The following is a 16,155-nucleotide window of genomic DNA, read 5'->3' as shown; positions in this document are numbered from 1 at the left end:
TACCTACATTCTTACAAACTTTAAGTATGAGCATCAGCCAGGAAATGTGTTCTGCCTTACAGCCAAAAGCCACGTAGCCAAAACCAACCCAAAGCAAGAAAAGCCTTTTCCTTTGGGCTGAGCTCCATGTCCTGCAGTTAGTGAAATATGATGGGGATAAAGCAAAGTAAAGAGCTCCCTGTCCCTGAATACACTTAACTTGTTCACTTTGGATGGATTGGTCCAAGCCGTGGAGCAGCAGAACTCAGCGTCCGTCACATCGCTCCTAAGGAGACAAAGCATCCAAATTCTTAAGTTTTAACCATAAACATCCATTTTTTTTTACATTTCTTATTTCTTTTTTTACTTCCAAGACTCCCAACAGTAAGATGAGCACTTTTCAAGCTCACTTAAAAGCACCCCATGAGTTTTCCTCCCCTACCTCAGTCTCACGTGTGTAGCAAAATGGGGGGAAGTTCCACACCACGAAATAAAACACCCAACACCAATTTTGTATTAAAAACTCTATATTGTGTCAAATAAAACGATAATCCCGTGTACAAATTTATACATGACAAAAATAAAACTTTGTTTCTTTTGAATAACACTGTAAAAAAAAAAAAAAGTGCTTGCTGCTGTTCTGATTTAGTAATTCTAGAAGCAACAGGCTCACAAAAGGCATTAGTAAACATATATGTTGCATTGAAGGGATGGTGTAAGGCACAGACATTACAGACAGGGGATGGGGAGAACTGGGCTTGCACAGCTCCCAGCACACTGCCTGAGATTGAAAGTAATCATTGCCACAAAGCAATCAGAACTGCTCCTAACCCTGCTGCTGTCCCTGGGTTTTATCTATCAGTTTTAGATGGCATTTAATCCAACAAGGAGTGACTAACAGAGCTGCAGTTCCAAAGCAGTAACTGCAGTAAAGGCAGCACGACACGCATGGTGAATTGAGGAGAGCTCTTCCATTCCCAATAACCCCACTTATTCTCCCTGCTCTGCAATCAGTGATGATTACCAGCACAGCTTAACACTGCAGTTCTGGAAGGAAGTGAGAAATAGAAATCCATTCCAATGCTGAGCTAGGCTACAAACACAGCATCAAACTGTTCACCCCTCCCCACTTCCTCATGAAACCTTACACAAAGAAAATACCCTTAGAAGCACCAGGCACAGAAGTTCCAGTGATATCTTACACAGTAAGGAGTGTAGAAAGAAAAAAGCCTAAAATTAGGGTCTGTATATTCGTTATCTTCATTTTTTTTTTGTGCCAGATTTTTTTTTACACATCCAACAACCTGTTTCAGTTCTGATGGCAGCACACTGAGAGGCACTACAAGGCCTTTGGGTCAGTGAGATTAACAGCTACTGACACAGAGGTTCAAAGATTAAGAGAAGCACTTGAGTAATACTGCACTTAGAGTCTGCTAAGCTCTCTCATCACTAAACAGAAAGACTGGAGGCACTTTGTTCTCTGAGAAAGGCCTTTTAAACCCATCTGAGTCACCTATGATTTTCTGTATCATTTAAAAAACAACCCTGGACATCCATCTCTCTGTGAGCTTTTTGTATTGCAACAACAGCTTTGGATTTAAATCCTGTAAGCAGTGTACGTGTCAAATCATCCCCAAGGAGGAAGGATGTGCTGATGGCTGGGTGGGAATGCCCAGCTATGCTGCTATGCCCCACTCACTGCTCCCTTCTGCTGATCCCACCTTTAAGGCAGCACTGAAGAACCTCACCAGCATTAGGGAATATCAGTTCAAGCCCCAGTGCCTCACTTTCAGTCTTCTGTACAAAACAGTTATCATAGATTAATCTGAAATGACTATGTTAGAGACTCCTACTCAATAATACTGTCTCCTTTAAGACAACCATATAAAACTGAACGCAAATAAATATGCCACTGCACCATCACAGCTACAGTTTCAACAAACAAGTCAGAAAAATCCAAAGCTGCAGTTTGCAGAGCATCCACAGCATCAGCTACAAACACTCCAACAACGCCATCAATGCTAAATGAAGGGACAATGCTACACATCCGCACGCTGCTGCCAAGTTATAGCTGCCAGAGGAACAATAATTTGCTGTTTTTGACTTGTTGAGCATCCCAACCATCACACTGTGGGTTCACTGCTTGTTCAGGTGAACTTTTTGCTCGAAAAATCCTTTTCCATGAGAACAAAGCACACATCTCCACTCACTGCCATCTGCACGCAGCCCGGGCTGTGGTGTCACACACTTTGCTGAGCACTTTTCAGCACAACCTCAACAAAATCCTCCTCTGGTGATGGGAGTGACTGTCTGGGAATGCAGCAACATTCTGTTGTGCAAACAACTGAGAAACAGAATGAATTAAGTTAAGCTGGGTAGAAATTCAGCATCTTTTTTCTTCTTAAAACAACTCAACTTCCAGTATGCAGTGACCAAACATTTAAAAGTGCAGCGTCAGAAACCCACCAGCATCTGTAACCAACATAAAAGCAGTATTTGGAGAATCCGATCTAAAAATGACAACAAACAGAAGTCAAATTGTTACCGTGTCTCAAATTAAATATCCAGAACTAAGAGAATACCGTTTTAAGCAAAAATAATGGGTAAAAATGATGCTCCCCCTCACAGAAGTCCCATCAGTCTTTAAACCTACTGCTGAAATGTTGTCATTCAACCGCTTTGGTTACGAGTGGCTGCTCCCAGGTTTTCTCTTACAGAGGAATTGTTTCTCTTCAAGTAACCGAATCCTTCTTCCTCCTGAATGGGGATTTCAGTCTTTTCCAAACGCTGTTTTTGGGTTTGGATTTTTTTTCCATTGCCATCACTGCTTCTTTTTCTTTTCTGCGGATTTCTCGCACCAGAGCGTGGAACACATCATCAATATAATAACGGTACGCAGCAGAAGTTTCAAAGAAAGGACAGTTGAATTCTCGTGCTAAAGCAGAGCCTTCTTCTTTAGAGACCTGAAAAAAACCCACGCTTGTCAAGAAAGCCAAAACCAGACAAATTCATCCTTTCTCTCTTCTTGTTTTGCTCAGCCCAGAGCTGGGTGCGCACCCTCCCAGTTCCAGAACTGCCCACCTCCACTGATGCCTGCATCTTTCTCTACAAATCCCCTTCTCTTCCATCCATCATTTCAGAAGCAACGTAACCATTTGTAAGATACTCTCCAGACACAGCAACTCTGATCATTCAGAAAACAAGAAAAGCCTTTCAGAGAGAATTCCCTTCTCGGAATGTAATCCTGGCCTGCCTGATGCAGCAGCCCTCAGCCCAGGATGAGTGTTTGTCAGTTTGGGGGATTCTTTCCCCTGATCACTAAAGCTCTGCCCACTCCCTCTCCTCTGCTCCACACCTTGGTATGGGTTCCACCTCAGTAACACTCCTGCCACAACACACACTGAAAAACCACCTGACTCCAGGCACACAAACACCTCTGCAATTTGTTTTCCTTGTTGCTCTGAAGCTCTGCTTCAAATTGTTTCCCACAGACAAGAGTTACGCTGAAGCTTACTTTTCCTTAAGCTGAAGCTCACTTTCCTTTCTGTGCATTCTTATCCCCATGATTAATGACACCTCCTTTCTTAGCAGACTTGCATCCTCTGATTTGTAATATTTGCAAGTGATTTATCATATTATCATAGAATCACAGAATGGCCCGGGTTGAAAAGGACCACAATGATCATCTAGCTTCACCCTACAGCAGTGCTGTACCTCCATTAAGAGTATCTCTTTTCAGGAAATAAAGACAGGAAAAGCCTAAGAGCAGCTGAAACTCAAAGCATCAACTGGAAGATTTCACTCCCACGGTGGTTAAATGCATTTGGTTATTCAGCACTCCAGCTTCAATTCATACCGCTCTCGTGTTCAGCTTATTACAGAGTGAATCCAAAAGAACCTGATCTCTTCTATGACTGCATTTGGAAGCAGAAGCAGGAGGGGGAGCCTCTTTGGGAGCCACACACCTGCCGCAGCTGCGTCAGGTCGGATTTGTTCCCCACCAGAACCACAGGAGTGTCGTCGGTGCGCCGCACACGGTAGATGAGCTGCTTGAATTCACGCACTTCGTGGAAGCTGCGTCGATCTGTGATGGAGTAGCAGATGATAAATCCCTCTCCAGCCCTCATGTACTGGTCCCTCATGGCCGTGAACTCTGCCTACAAACAGAACGTGACACAAACACAACCATTTTCTAATTGCAAACAAGAAATGCATTCCGAAATCGGCGGCGTAGGGATGCTGTGCAAAATTGTCATCTCTCTCCTCATCCTTACACACAAGACAAAACTCTATGGGATCAACACCATCTTTCCCTTGGTAAAGAAATAACGTAAGCACATATTTTGTATTTGTAGAATGATCCAAGGGATGCAACCTTCCTTAAGAGGACAGGCTGGGAGAGCTGGGGCTGCTCAGCGTGAAAAGCTGAGAGCAGCCTTTCAGTTTCTAAAGAGGCTGTAATTAAGGAGGGGACAGACTCATTAGCAGAGTCTGCAGTGATGAGACTGAGGGAAATGGTATCAAAATAAAAGAGGGGAGATTTCCATTAGGCTTAAGAAGGGAGTCAGAATCACAGAATCACAGAATGGTCTGGGTTGAAAAGAACCACAGTGATCATCAGTTCCAACCCCCTGCTGTGTGCAAGGTTGCCAAGAGACACATAGGGACCCACAGACCCCAATAGAGACCCATAGATCCCCCATAGGGACTCAAGGGGACACACAGAGACCCAATGAGACTCCTAGAGACCCACAGAATCACAAAATAGCCTGAAGTGAAAAGGACCACAATGATCATCTGGTTCCAACCGCTTGCTGTGTGAAGGGTCACCAAGAGACCCATAGGGACCCACAGATCCCCCATAGGGACACACAGAGACCGACTGAGACTCATAGAGACCCAAAGAAACACAGAATGGCCTGGGTTGAAAAGGACCAGAGTGATCATCAGGTTTCAACCCCCTGCTGTGTGCAGGGTCACCAACCACCAGCCCAGGCTGCCCAGAGAACCCATGGGGTGCCATTAGGATCCATGGGGTGCCATTAGGATCCATAGAATCATAGAATGGCCTGGGTTGAAAAGGACCACAATGATCATCTGGTTTCAACCCCCTGCTATGTGCAGGGTCACCAACCAGCAGCCCAGGCTGCCCAGAGCCACATCCAGCCTGGCCTTGAATGCCTGCAGGGATGGAGCATCCACAACCTCCTTGGGCAACCTGTTCCAGTGCATCACCACCCTCTGGGTGAAAAACTTCCTCCTAATATCCAACCTAAACCTCCCAGTCTCAAACCAATCCAAAGGCTCTGTGTATTTAAGCCATTACACATCACTCGCTGAGCGTGAGCAGCGAGAAGCAATGGAGAGAGCAACAAGAAGTAAGAAAGCTGCCTGAGCTGCCTAAACACAGCATGGGAGCGAAGCTGTGAGCACGCAGATGAATTAAGACAGCTCTAAAAGGCCATTCAGAAGAACAGAAAGGCAGACTGCCGTGGACTTCTCTCTCTCTCTGCCCTCTGCAGCCTCCCATGCTCTCAGTGGTGCTCACCAACCTGTCCTGCTGTGTCCAAGATATCCAGGTTGGCAGGTTCATCATCGATGCGTATCCGGATCTTATAAGCATCCTCTGGATTCGCAGCAGCACAATTCGGGGAGAACAAATCGTCAACGCCATCGCAAACACCGTCGGTTAATCACCGACACGCAAAGGGAACGTTACGCAAAGGGAACCCGATGCGGTAACGGCTTCAAAGCATCGGACGGCGGGGGGGGGACGAGCCGTTCTTACCGATGGTCGGATCGTGGTCCTCGGGAAAGCGATGGCTGATGAACTGCATCGTCATGGCTGCAAAAGGAACGGCGCTGAGCGCGGGGCAACGCGGCCCCGACGGGCAGAGAGCGGAGCTCCGCCCTCACAGCGCGGGAAGCGCCCGGCCCCGCGTCCCGCACCGCCCCGCGTCCCGCACGCACCGCTCTTCCCGACGCCGCCGGCGCCCAACATCACCAGTTTGTACTCGCGGGGCTGCCCCGCGCCGCCCGGCCGGGCCCCGGCGTCCATCTCCTCAGCGCCGATCGAACCGCCGCCGCTTCTGAGGTTGAGGAAAGCGGCGTGAGCCCGGCAGCCCTCAGCGCGGCCCCGCCGCTCCGCTCCACGCTCACCTCACGCCGCTCCGTGACGCGTTTCGCGCCGCCGCAACCGCGCGGCCCGGCGCCGAGCTCAGGCGGCGACCCCAAAATGGCGGCGGGGCCGCGCCAAAGAAAGACCGCCCCGCGCGAAACCACGCCCACTTTAACCACGCCCCGCCCCCCCCCTCGTAGCCACGCCCCGTCGCGTGGTCACATGACAGCGAGGCCCCTTGGCCCCGCCCCTCCCTGACTTGGAATTAAAGGCGCAGCTCACAGAATTGCCAGGGTTGGAAGGGAGCTCAAGGATCATGAATCTCCAACCCCCTGCCACATGCAGGGCCACCAACCTTCCCACCTAATGCTACACCAGGCTGCCCAGGGCTCCATCCAACCTGGCCTTGAACACCTCCAGGGATGGGGCATTGAGCTCACCAAAACAAAGGCGAGACGAGCAGCAGCGTGTTTATACATCATTTATACATTTATTTATAATGAAAGCATGGGTCTTAATTATTTACAAGACATAGGAAAGTCAATGTTTGTACAAAGGTGCCAGCCACTCCCAGCACCAGGGAGCTATCAGTGCTGTTCCAGGAGCTGATGATGTCCCACAGCCCACGAGCTCTGCAGCACCCTGCCCTGCCACCAACGCCCACGTTGTGCTTTGTGTCCATAAAAATATATTCACACTCCACTTCCAGCGGTTCACAGTGGGAGCAGCGACCAAAGCTGCCTTTCTCTTTCACCAAAGCGACCCGCTGCCTTTCTCTCCTTGTTTGTTGAGCACCGGGAAACAGAACAGGTGGAATCAAAGCGAGTTAAGAGAGTGGGAAAAGCTTGGAGAACCCGGAGAGGAGAGGTCCCATACGAACTGCTGAGCAGAATGAAGGAGGCAGGGATTGCTGGAGGTGGGGGAGCATCTGTGTGACAGCAGCACGGCAGCTGGGGGCAGCAGCAGGATGAACCCACGAAGGACAAAACAACCCCCATCCCTCCCCCCTCCCCCCAGCACTTGGCTGGAACCAGAGGTCGTGGGGTTAGAGAAACCACATTGCAAAGAAAAAACACAATGTGGAGTTACAACAGGAGATGCTTAAAGTAAAAGCAAAATTATCAACTTCAAGAAACGTCATCCAGCAAATTTCTCTGAACTATTTGATAACTGCTTTCCTTTGTCGAAAGTCCAAACACTGAATCCACAGTCACCATTAATGGGACTGTGAGCACAGGCTGACAGCAGGAGCACTAAATAAAATACAACACCAGATGGGTGGTGAAGTCAGCGTGGCTGACAGTTTCCTTGTTTTTTTTTGTTACCCTGGAAAAATGGGAAACACAGAGCGACAGGTTTCTCTTTCCAAAACCTCCCCCACGCTGTGAGGGACTGGCCCTGTCCAAATGCTATTTCAAATGGTTTTCATAGATGACAAATTCACTGCAGAAATAAAGAGTTTAAAAATAATGGAGCCCTTTCAAGGCGGAATACTGAACCTTTAGCTTCTGCAAATGTAAAAACAATGCATATTTGCAAAGTTCATTTTGTAATATACATGCATTATTGCTAGAGGGAAAAAAAAAAAAAAGAGAGATGAATGAAGAGACAGTTCTGTAGCTTCTATGGTGCCATCCAAAATGGCATCTGTTGTTTGGCTCGCTGTTGTGAGGAAGGATACTGGTATCCCAAACTCCACCCCTGTGAAAAAGTACTTGCATTTTTATGGCCACCGTGTTCCTCCTCTTCATCTGATGAATCTCCAGCATATGCCACCAATCCAAAGCCCTTCTCGGATGTTTTCATCTTCTTTGCTTGATGATCTAGAGGGGGGGAAAAACAGAACAATCCCCCCAGCCCCCAAAAAGGAAAAATAAAAATAGAGAGAGATAAAATGCCCCAAAACAAGTTAATAAAAAAAGATGTTAATTGTAAATCGTTAGTTGGACACCATTTTGAGGTCACAAGGCCAATGGTCATCCAAGGTCGAAGGCCAGATGAAACAGCAGCAGCAACAGCACATGTGATCCATCAGAACCATGTAAGAGAACAGAGAAAGAAAGAAAGAAACACACAAGAAAGGTAAAGTTAGCAAATGGGTCAAAGTGATGGCAATTGCACCGTTTTAGAGATCAATATGTAAAGAAAAGTAGAATTTTTGCTCAAAAGAAAGCTAGCAGAAGAACAATCTCTGGGAGCAATACTGCAGAAAAACTAAGGTTAAACAAACTAACATGATGTACCTGCAGACCTGGTATGGAAGGCACTAAACTACCAGGAGAGTTCAAGTGATTCCATGTTTTACCAAGCTGCAAATACCTGATGTGTGGTATCCTCCTCTATGAGAGGATGAAATCTAACAACACTTCTGTTTGCAGACAGGGTTGACAGAACTCATGTCTGTAAATACACACCTGAACCATAACTGCCACTGATACTCCTCAGTGCTCCTAGAGATAGCTGTACACAACGTAAAGCCACATGACATCTGTTACAGAGCAATCCCATGAGATTCTGTGCTGACTGTGAGTCAAAGCTCAGCCCTTCTGCCTTCTTCACACCCTCATCATTCATAGAGGTATTTATTAAAGCATCATGTGTACAATCACAGTGATTTTAGAACAGAGCAATGACCTCCCTTTTACTGAATGCAGTAAAAAGGACACAAAAAAAACCAATCACCAATCTAAATGAGCATTAAGACCACTGCAAACTCGACTGACAAACAGCTTCTACTCATTGCACTCACCATGGCTGCTTGGTAAAGACCCCACACCATTTCTTTCTTCAGATTCTGATTTCATCCCAGTGACAGGAAAAGCTGGTGGAGGCATCAACTGCCTGTTCAAACAAAAGCAAACCTTCATTACCTTCTATTTATTTTTTCAGAGCAAGCACAAAGATAACAGCAACCAAACTCAAAACACAGTCCTTGCCATTAACTTTTAGTTGGGCTCACTGCACTCTTTAAAAAGGATGAAAATGAACAAAGGTAACAGCAAATACAACACAGGGTTCGTTCCATACCTGTCCCTCTCTCTCTCCTTTCCTGAGGAACTTGCTGACTTCGACCCGGCTCCATCGATTTCACTCTGACTGGAGAAGCCTGTACCTAAATTAGTCATATGAATGGGTCCATGCTATGAGCAGAAAAACACACGGCATTAGCAAATCTACAACTACAACACAAGCTACAGCTCCTTAATGATACTGATAGGAAACCCAACTTTTCAGAGTACATTGCCAACTACTAGGAGCAGCCACTAATCACCACTGTTCAATAAAATGCTTTTTTTTTTTTTCTTTCCTAAAAATACTGAGGGTAAAGTTGTAAAAAACATTCCTGAGCACCACTGTAGAAGTCACTTCAGCACCCAGTCCACCATCCTAGTACTCCAGGACAGAGATGATAGCTGTTTATTCATGGATTGACTCATTACCTCCTCAATCAGCTAATTTTGAATACTCTTAGATGCCTCATGCCAGAGTAAACTTTGCTTGACATACATTAATATAAGATCTGACACTTAAGCAGATCTTTATTTTCTTAGACCAAGCTTTTATGAATGGGTTCTGCCTATGAGCATTTGCAGAACCTGCATTTTCTCACATAGAAGCCTGGTGAAAAGCTCAAAGTTATTTAACATAAACTCAGTAACTTTTGCTGTCTAAAATGAATAAACAATCACTCTCAAAACTAGGCTTCTAGAAATCCTCTTAAGTGCTGCCTGCAAGAAAGGGAAATGGGAAAACATGGACGTTATAACCACTTCCCCTCCCTCTAAAGAAGCCCATTCAAAAGACCCACAATAAAGCAAATAGGGAGAAAAAAATAATAACAAATCATCTCACTTTCAACTAACCAGGCACACGCTGTTGCCATATCTTTGACTGAATGCACTGCTGCTCTTCATGAAAGAACACAGGCATGGAAAGCAAGCTGTCAATGCCATCAGATACCTCAGCCTGAGAGCAGTGCATCAGCTCAAAGAAATGGAAGCGTGGTCTCAATGTTTTGCAACCATCACTGCTGCCTGCCAAAGGGCCTGCCTGAATTTTCTCAAATAGGCTGTGCTAAATAACCATCCCTCTTCTCCAGCCAAGTTCCATTTTGTTGAATGAAGTAAAATTGCTGATTTTATTCCACCTGATATCCCAGCAGTCCTGACTCCCTCTCATCGGGCAGTTCCTCGGTGAAGCGCCTCTTTTGGCCTTGGGGATGGGGTTGGACTTGTGGCTGTGTACCAGCTGGCAGGGTTGTTTTGACTGGGGCAGCAGCAGGAAGGAAAGGAGCACTCAGTGGACTCTGGCACACAGAAATTAAAAACAAAGAAGATAATGCTTCATATGAGTATTATCAAGTTAATTCCACGTACAGTTTCATACAGAGATGATCAGAAAAAACACAACCAGTTTCTCTTTGCAGAACCTGAGAGGTGAGAAAAGGAAATGCCTAATTTAAAAGACAAGTACTTGAATTGCAGAATGCTCCCAGCTCTAAGTAATCCCTGCCTGTAGCTCAGGCTCCCTGCACCCACAATGCCTACAATAATGTTTCTCAAGAATAGGTGACACCTCCCTGCAAGCACCCCTCATGTTAGCAGGGTACAATATGAAAAGAAATGCAGCCTGAAACTGTCATACAAAAAAAATAAGTTGCTTGGACAAAAGCATCAAAGCAACAACCCCAGATATTGCCTTTGTGTGCCCTAAATAGTTTTCCATCTGGAAGTACTTCAAGTATGTAATTGTTAGCAAAGAAACAGCTGAGGAAGTTGACAGCTATAAGGCACATTCTTCATCTTAGCAGTACCTGCCCAGTGCTGGCTGGAGGCTGTACTTGAGATATTGGATACTGTGTTGGCACAGGTGGAACTCCTGTAGGTAGTGTTGTTAGGACTCCTGGTGCCATTGGCACTGCAGGTGGAACTATGCCTGGTACACCATATGGAGGCTGAACTGGTTGCTGAGGAGGGGGAACAACAGGATAACCAGACTGATATCCATTGGAAGGGTAATATGATGGCTGAGAAGGAACACTGTTGATAGCAGCAGGCTGTGCAAAGCCTGGAGAGAGAAGAGAAGGAAAAAAGGGTCATCGTTAATGCAGCCAAGAGTCACAAAAATAGTGAATTAATTACCAAGTGTAAAAGAAACACAACTGCTTCATGACACAAGGAGCAAAACACAAAGACTTCCACAGATAAAAGCATTCCACCAAACCGAGCTCCACAAAACACAACACCAAAGGTTTCAGTATTGCCAACATTACCTGCTAAAGGTACAGCTGTAGTTATCTGATTCACAAATCGAGAGTATTCAGCATGAACCTACAAAGGATGTTTGAAGGTGAGAAAGTAAGCATCCATTTCCTGCATTGCTCGCTTGCAGGCAAAGGGCAGCTAACTATTTATCCTCATAAAACCACAAGGGAACTTTGACTACAGAATACGCTGCACACAAAAGGCATAGCAAGAATCCAAACATGTAAACTGAAAAAAATCAGGAATTCAAAGCAAAACCTATCAAAACCCTGTAGAACAAACCACTGATCCTGCTGGTCTGAGTCACACATTTGTGTAAAATACAGGAAGGCCTTTCACAGGATATACAGCATGGCAAGGGAGTTACTTTGTTAAAAACAAAATACTTAAAGCATCTAGAAGCTCCCAGACATATTTGTTAATATCTGTATTTGGATATGGGCTACAGAAAGGCTCTGTCTGACAAGATTTTACTCTCTTTTGAGTAGTCTACTTTGTTGCATTCAAGTTACAAAGACTGAGAAATGAATTTTGCATGTGTGAGAGATCATGAACATTCTTTTGGTGCCAAACATAACAATCTCTTTAGGAGAAAGAGACTGTGTGCCTCTGGACATTGTTTAAAGCTAAAGCAAGATAATCTCTGAAATTTCTAAGAACTACTCACAGTTTGCAACAGATTTTCACACAGCTTTTTAGCAGCTGCCAAACCTTCTGGCTTTGGGTGACTGAAAACAAACAGAAAAATTCATAAGCACAAACATTTATACCAACCTGGGGAGCTACTTCTTCAACCAGCAACCTGCTGGTGATGTTTGTGTTTTAAGGAGCCTCATCATACCTGATGTAGATGTACATGGGTTCAAAAGCTTCTCTGCCTGATGCTGGTTCTATGCAACCTGAGCCTTTTCCACGAAGAAAGACTTTGGCACCTGTTTCAATCTGAATATGCTGCAAATAGGAGCAACCAGGCCCTTCCACCTTCTCCTTCACATTAAATGTAGGTACAGCATGTTCCAGACCAACAAATAATTTGTCCTGAACGTAATGCATCTGTAAATGTAAAAGTAAAAGCTTATTGTTTCACTCTTATAATTAGGATGTTCGTTTCACTAGAGGCCAAAAATCATCTTTCTATGACAGTCAGAACATTCAGTGTTGGATGGCACAGTGGGCCCTTTGCTTTCCTCTACATAGGACTGCTCTCTCCATCCCTTTTCTTCTAGGAGATCACTGTCACCTGAGCCTCACTTTTCAGACTCAGTCTGATTAGTCCTCCAGTTCTCACCATAGCTATGTGTTTATTTCTCTCAATAAATAGCACATGACATGCATACTTTGTAATTAACAAATGAAAGTCACAAACCAATCACTCACCCCTGACTGGAATGGAGGTTTCTGACCAACTGCTGGAGACATCTGAGTGATGGGGGCTGGCTGGTGGTACACAGTCACTGTAGCTCCATTGAATGTTGGACTAGAACCTGTGGCAGCCTTCACTACTCCATTAGTAATTATCTCTTTAATACGATTAACAGCTCCTAGTTGACAGGATATGAAATCCATTTATATTTCAGCAGTGGGAAGTTACTAACAGCCCCCAGTGCTCCCCACAAAATAATTTGTGCTGATAGGATAGCCACACAAATATTGATCTTTTGGTAAACACAACAGATGCAGTTCACCATGCCAGCATATAAGAGATGTCCTCATGCCCAATTGTAGAGAAAACATGATAAAAACATTCCTAACCCTGCACAGAATTCACATCTGCATGAATGAGCAAGATAAGAAAAACTGCATGCTGGCTGTAGGAGATAAATACACATAGGAAGCTCTATGGTTAGCTTAGCAACACAAGCAAAATAACTTTAGCTTCTCCATGGAGAAGGAACTTCCTTGTGAGAAACTGCTCTGTTGCCATTTCTTGATATGTGATGAGTTATTATTTTCTGCTGTTAAGTATATAGCCATGGATCTAAAGGGGTTAGTGGACAACTCAGTGGTCAGCCACTCCCAGAAATATGAGCACCTCCCCATTAAACTGATGACTTTTAACTTCCCTCTGTCTACTCCCTTCAGGATCCATAAATCTTACACTAAAGCACTGGTGCTTTTGCATTACACTTACCAACACAGATTGTTTACAGCACAAATCCTGATCAGTCACAACAAAACCCAGCAGTACTACAAGATTACCTGAACACACTGCAAATAATGAGAATTAGAAGTGGAATGCTTGGCACACTTACTGTCAACCAGCTCCCTTGTCTGACCCTGGACATGAAGATACAAAGGCCGATCTCTAGGAAGAAAACATCAAACATCCCATGACATCAACAGAGTGAGAAAACCTCATATCTTAAACACCCAATCACAAAGAAAGCAGAAATACAAACCCAGGTCCCACTTTTGCTTTCTCCTCTGCAGTCATGAACCGCCCTCGAGTAGAGACAGCAGCTCCACTCAGTCGACTTATCTGCAAGCAATTAAGAAAACAAAGAGAAGTTTAGTGATAACAAACAGAACACACAGAGCTTCAAAGTGGTTCAAGTTAAGTTGTCTAATAAAGAGACCAGAAAATGTTATTAAGGTAGTAGGAGAATGAATAGTGCTGCTAAAGAATACTGGATGTGCTAGCTTACCTCATCACAGGGTGCGTTACTGAACAAACAACCAACCACTAAACAAAGCACCTTAGAAAACAGTGTTTTTGTAATAGAAAGCTGAACATACTTTGCTGCCAACTCTTTTAACCTCACGAAGAGGCACAGACCTCAAGCTGCCAAGCTAAAGAAAGCAAATGCAACTCCTGAACGTACCTCATCCTGGGTCTGCCCCCTCGTCAGGAGGTTTCTGCATGTGAGGGGCACATCGTTGATTTCCACCTCTGCAACCACGAGGTCATCTTTGCTTTTATTTGTGGCCGGGCCTTTCCCCAGAGCCTGCAGCTTCAAAAACAATTGTTGCAAAGAATGGTGGTTGGAAAACTGAGTAATTAGCAAACAGAGCCTACAAGGCCCAGGTTGGGTGAGCAGCCTTTTTAATTTCCTGTTAAATCTGTCGAACCTTCAATTCCATAAAATTATTCAAAGTGGTTTAAAACTATCACTTAATCATTTAACACTGCACAGCTTAAAAATCAAGTGATAAACATTATTGGGTTTATTTTCAGGAGATTTTGATGTAAGAATTAGTACTGAAGCTCTGTAAAAGGTGAAATAGACAGAGATAAGCAACAACACTGTGCCACTGGAAACCACAGTGTCATTCACTTGGACTGCCATTCCTGACCAATGCTGTGCTCCCAGAGGAGCACTCACTGCTGCACCTCACGTTCAGAAGGCAGCAAGAAGTGCTTTCCATACACAGAGAACCATCTCTGGTGAGTGCAGCATGGGCACATTTGGTGTCCTTTCGTGTTACCTACAAATAACTCCAATGAGAAACCCACTGCTCGTTCTCAGATCGCTTCAAACGTGGAACTCTCAGAACAGGCAGCCACTCTTTCAGTCTGAACACATAAATAACCTCCCCTGTTGTTTCGTTACGCCTCACTCCACCTTTCCCACGTATTGGGCTCGTTCAGCCTGGAGAAAAGAAGGCTGCGGGGTGAATCATTGCAGCCTTTCAGTACCTAAAGGGAGCCTACAAACAGGAGGGGAATCAACTCTTTGAAAGGGTTGATAACTGCAGGACGAGGGGAAATGGTTTTAAGTCAAGGGAGGGCAGATTTCAGTTGGGTGTAAGGGGGAAGTTGTTTGCTGTGAGAGTAGTGAGGTGCTGGAACAGCTGCCCAGAGAGGTTGTGGACGCCCCGTCCATCCCTAGAGGTGTTCAAGGCCAGATCAGATGGGGCCCTGGGCAGCCAGGTGTAGCATTAGGTGGGAAGGTTGGTGGCCCTGCGTGTGGCAGGGGGGCTGGAGATTCATGATCCTTGAGGTCCCTTCAAATTTCGTGATTTTGTGATTCCTCAAAGCTACTCGAGAAAACAGCAGATCGCACCAACCCCCCCGCCGGGGCCCGGCGCTGCCCCCGCCCCTCTCTCACCTTATCCGCCGCGTTGGGCGCCGGCTTCAGCTTCCCTTTGGCCATTAACATCGCGTTGATTTTCGCCGCCACGGCCGCGGCCGCATCCAGGGCACCCGACGGAGCCGCGGAGCTCTCCGAGACCCCCACGGCGCTGCCGCCATCTCCGCCGCCGGGGAAAGGCCGGCCGGGCAGCGGGGCCGCGCCAGAGAGAAGGAAGGCGGGGGCCGGGCCGGGCTGATCCCATTTGCTGCGCCGCCTGCAAGCGGAGCACATCGAGGAGAGCCTTCAACGCCCGCCCGCTGGAGGCCCGGCGCTCCGCGGAACCGCCGCCCCGAGGCCTCCCCGCCGCAGCGCCCGCAGCCCCCGGCCTCACCCGCCCGCGGTCCCAGCGTCGCGCTGCCCGCCGCCTCCCGCTGACATGGCTCCGGCCCGGCTCCACCGCCTCCGCGCGAACCGCAGCGTCATTTCCGGCCAGCGCGCGGCGCCGCAAACCCACTTCCGGCCGTTGCCATAACGACGGCGCACGCTCGGCACCCCGCGATTTTTGTCACGCCAGACTGACCAGGCCCTCCACGGACACACGGGAGGGAAAGGCCGAGAACCGACAGCGGGCAAGCGAGGAGGAGCGGGGCGGGACCGGAGTCGTGGCGGACCGCCCGCTTCAGGGCTACGAACGCGGCCCAGCCGCACTCAGGCCCGGTCGAGGCGAGCAGCGCGGGTCGAAGGAGGACGGGCGGCGGCAGTGACGTCACCGGCAGCGGAA

General features: G+C 46.6%; 2 protein-coding genes and 1 non-coding gene across 6 annotated transcripts; all 3 read right to left on the bottom strand.

The window, feature by feature from the left end:
- Nucleotides 1–499: 499 nt before the first annotated feature.
- RIT1 (Ras like without CAAX 1) lies at nucleotides 500–6,235 on the bottom strand. The gene is made up of 5 exons (XM_090127347.1): nucleotides 5,950–6,235; nucleotides 5,768–5,824; nucleotides 5,532–5,605; nucleotides 3,945–4,136; nucleotides 500–2,942 (listed from the first exon to the last, which is right to left on the bottom strand). Exons 1-5 carry the CDS (start codon nucleotides 6,035–6,037, stop codon nucleotides 2,712–2,714), a joined length of 642 nt encoding a protein of 213 aa, XP_089983473.1. The 5' UTR covers nucleotides 6,038–6,235; the 3' UTR covers nucleotides 500–2,711.
- A 314-nt stretch (nucleotides 6,236–6,549) lies between these two features.
- KHDC4 (KH domain containing 4, pre-mRNA splicing factor) lies at nucleotides 6,550–16,116 on the bottom strand. Of its 4 annotated transcripts, none has more exons than XM_090127276.1 (14): nucleotides 15,766–16,116; nucleotides 15,411–15,648; nucleotides 14,184–14,306; nucleotides 13,761–13,840; nucleotides 13,614–13,666; nucleotides 12,739–12,902; nucleotides 12,203–12,414; nucleotides 12,029–12,089; nucleotides 11,370–11,427; nucleotides 10,911–11,164; nucleotides 10,245–10,403; nucleotides 9,125–9,237; nucleotides 8,847–8,938; nucleotides 6,550–7,920 (listed from the first exon to the last, which is right to left on the bottom strand). In XM_090127276.1, the coding sequence occupies exons 1-14, from the start codon at nucleotides 15,855–15,857 to the stop codon at nucleotides 7,721–7,723; spliced, it is 1,899 nt and encodes a 632-aa protein (XP_089983402.1). In that variant the 5' UTR covers nucleotides 15,858–16,116; the 3' UTR covers nucleotides 6,550–7,720. The 4 variants fall into 4 exon arrangements, 3 of the variants coding, with proteins under 3 accessions (XP_089983402.1, XP_031467243.1, XP_031467244.1); XM_031611383.2 differs by having other exon boundaries at nucleotides 6,551–7,920; nucleotides 14,184–14,312; XR_016460537.1 differs by having other exon boundaries at nucleotides 7,864–7,920; nucleotides 9,125–9,209; nucleotides 14,184–14,312.
- LOC116240880 (small Cajal body-specific RNA 4) lies at nucleotides 12,515–12,643 on the bottom strand. Its single transcript, XR_004169417.1, has one exon.
- Nucleotides 16,117–16,155: the final 39 nt, after the last annotated feature.

Source organism: Phasianus colchicus, chromosome 30 (assembly GCF_987193195.1).
Source record: "Phasianus colchicus chromosome 30, bPhaCol1.hap1.1, whole genome shotgun sequence".
NCBI classification, from domain to species: Eukaryota; Metazoa; Chordata; class Aves; order Galliformes; family Phasianidae; genus Phasianus; species Phasianus colchicus.
Note: the sequence above shows the minus strand (reverse complement) of the source record. Positions and strands in the feature narration are given on the sequence as shown.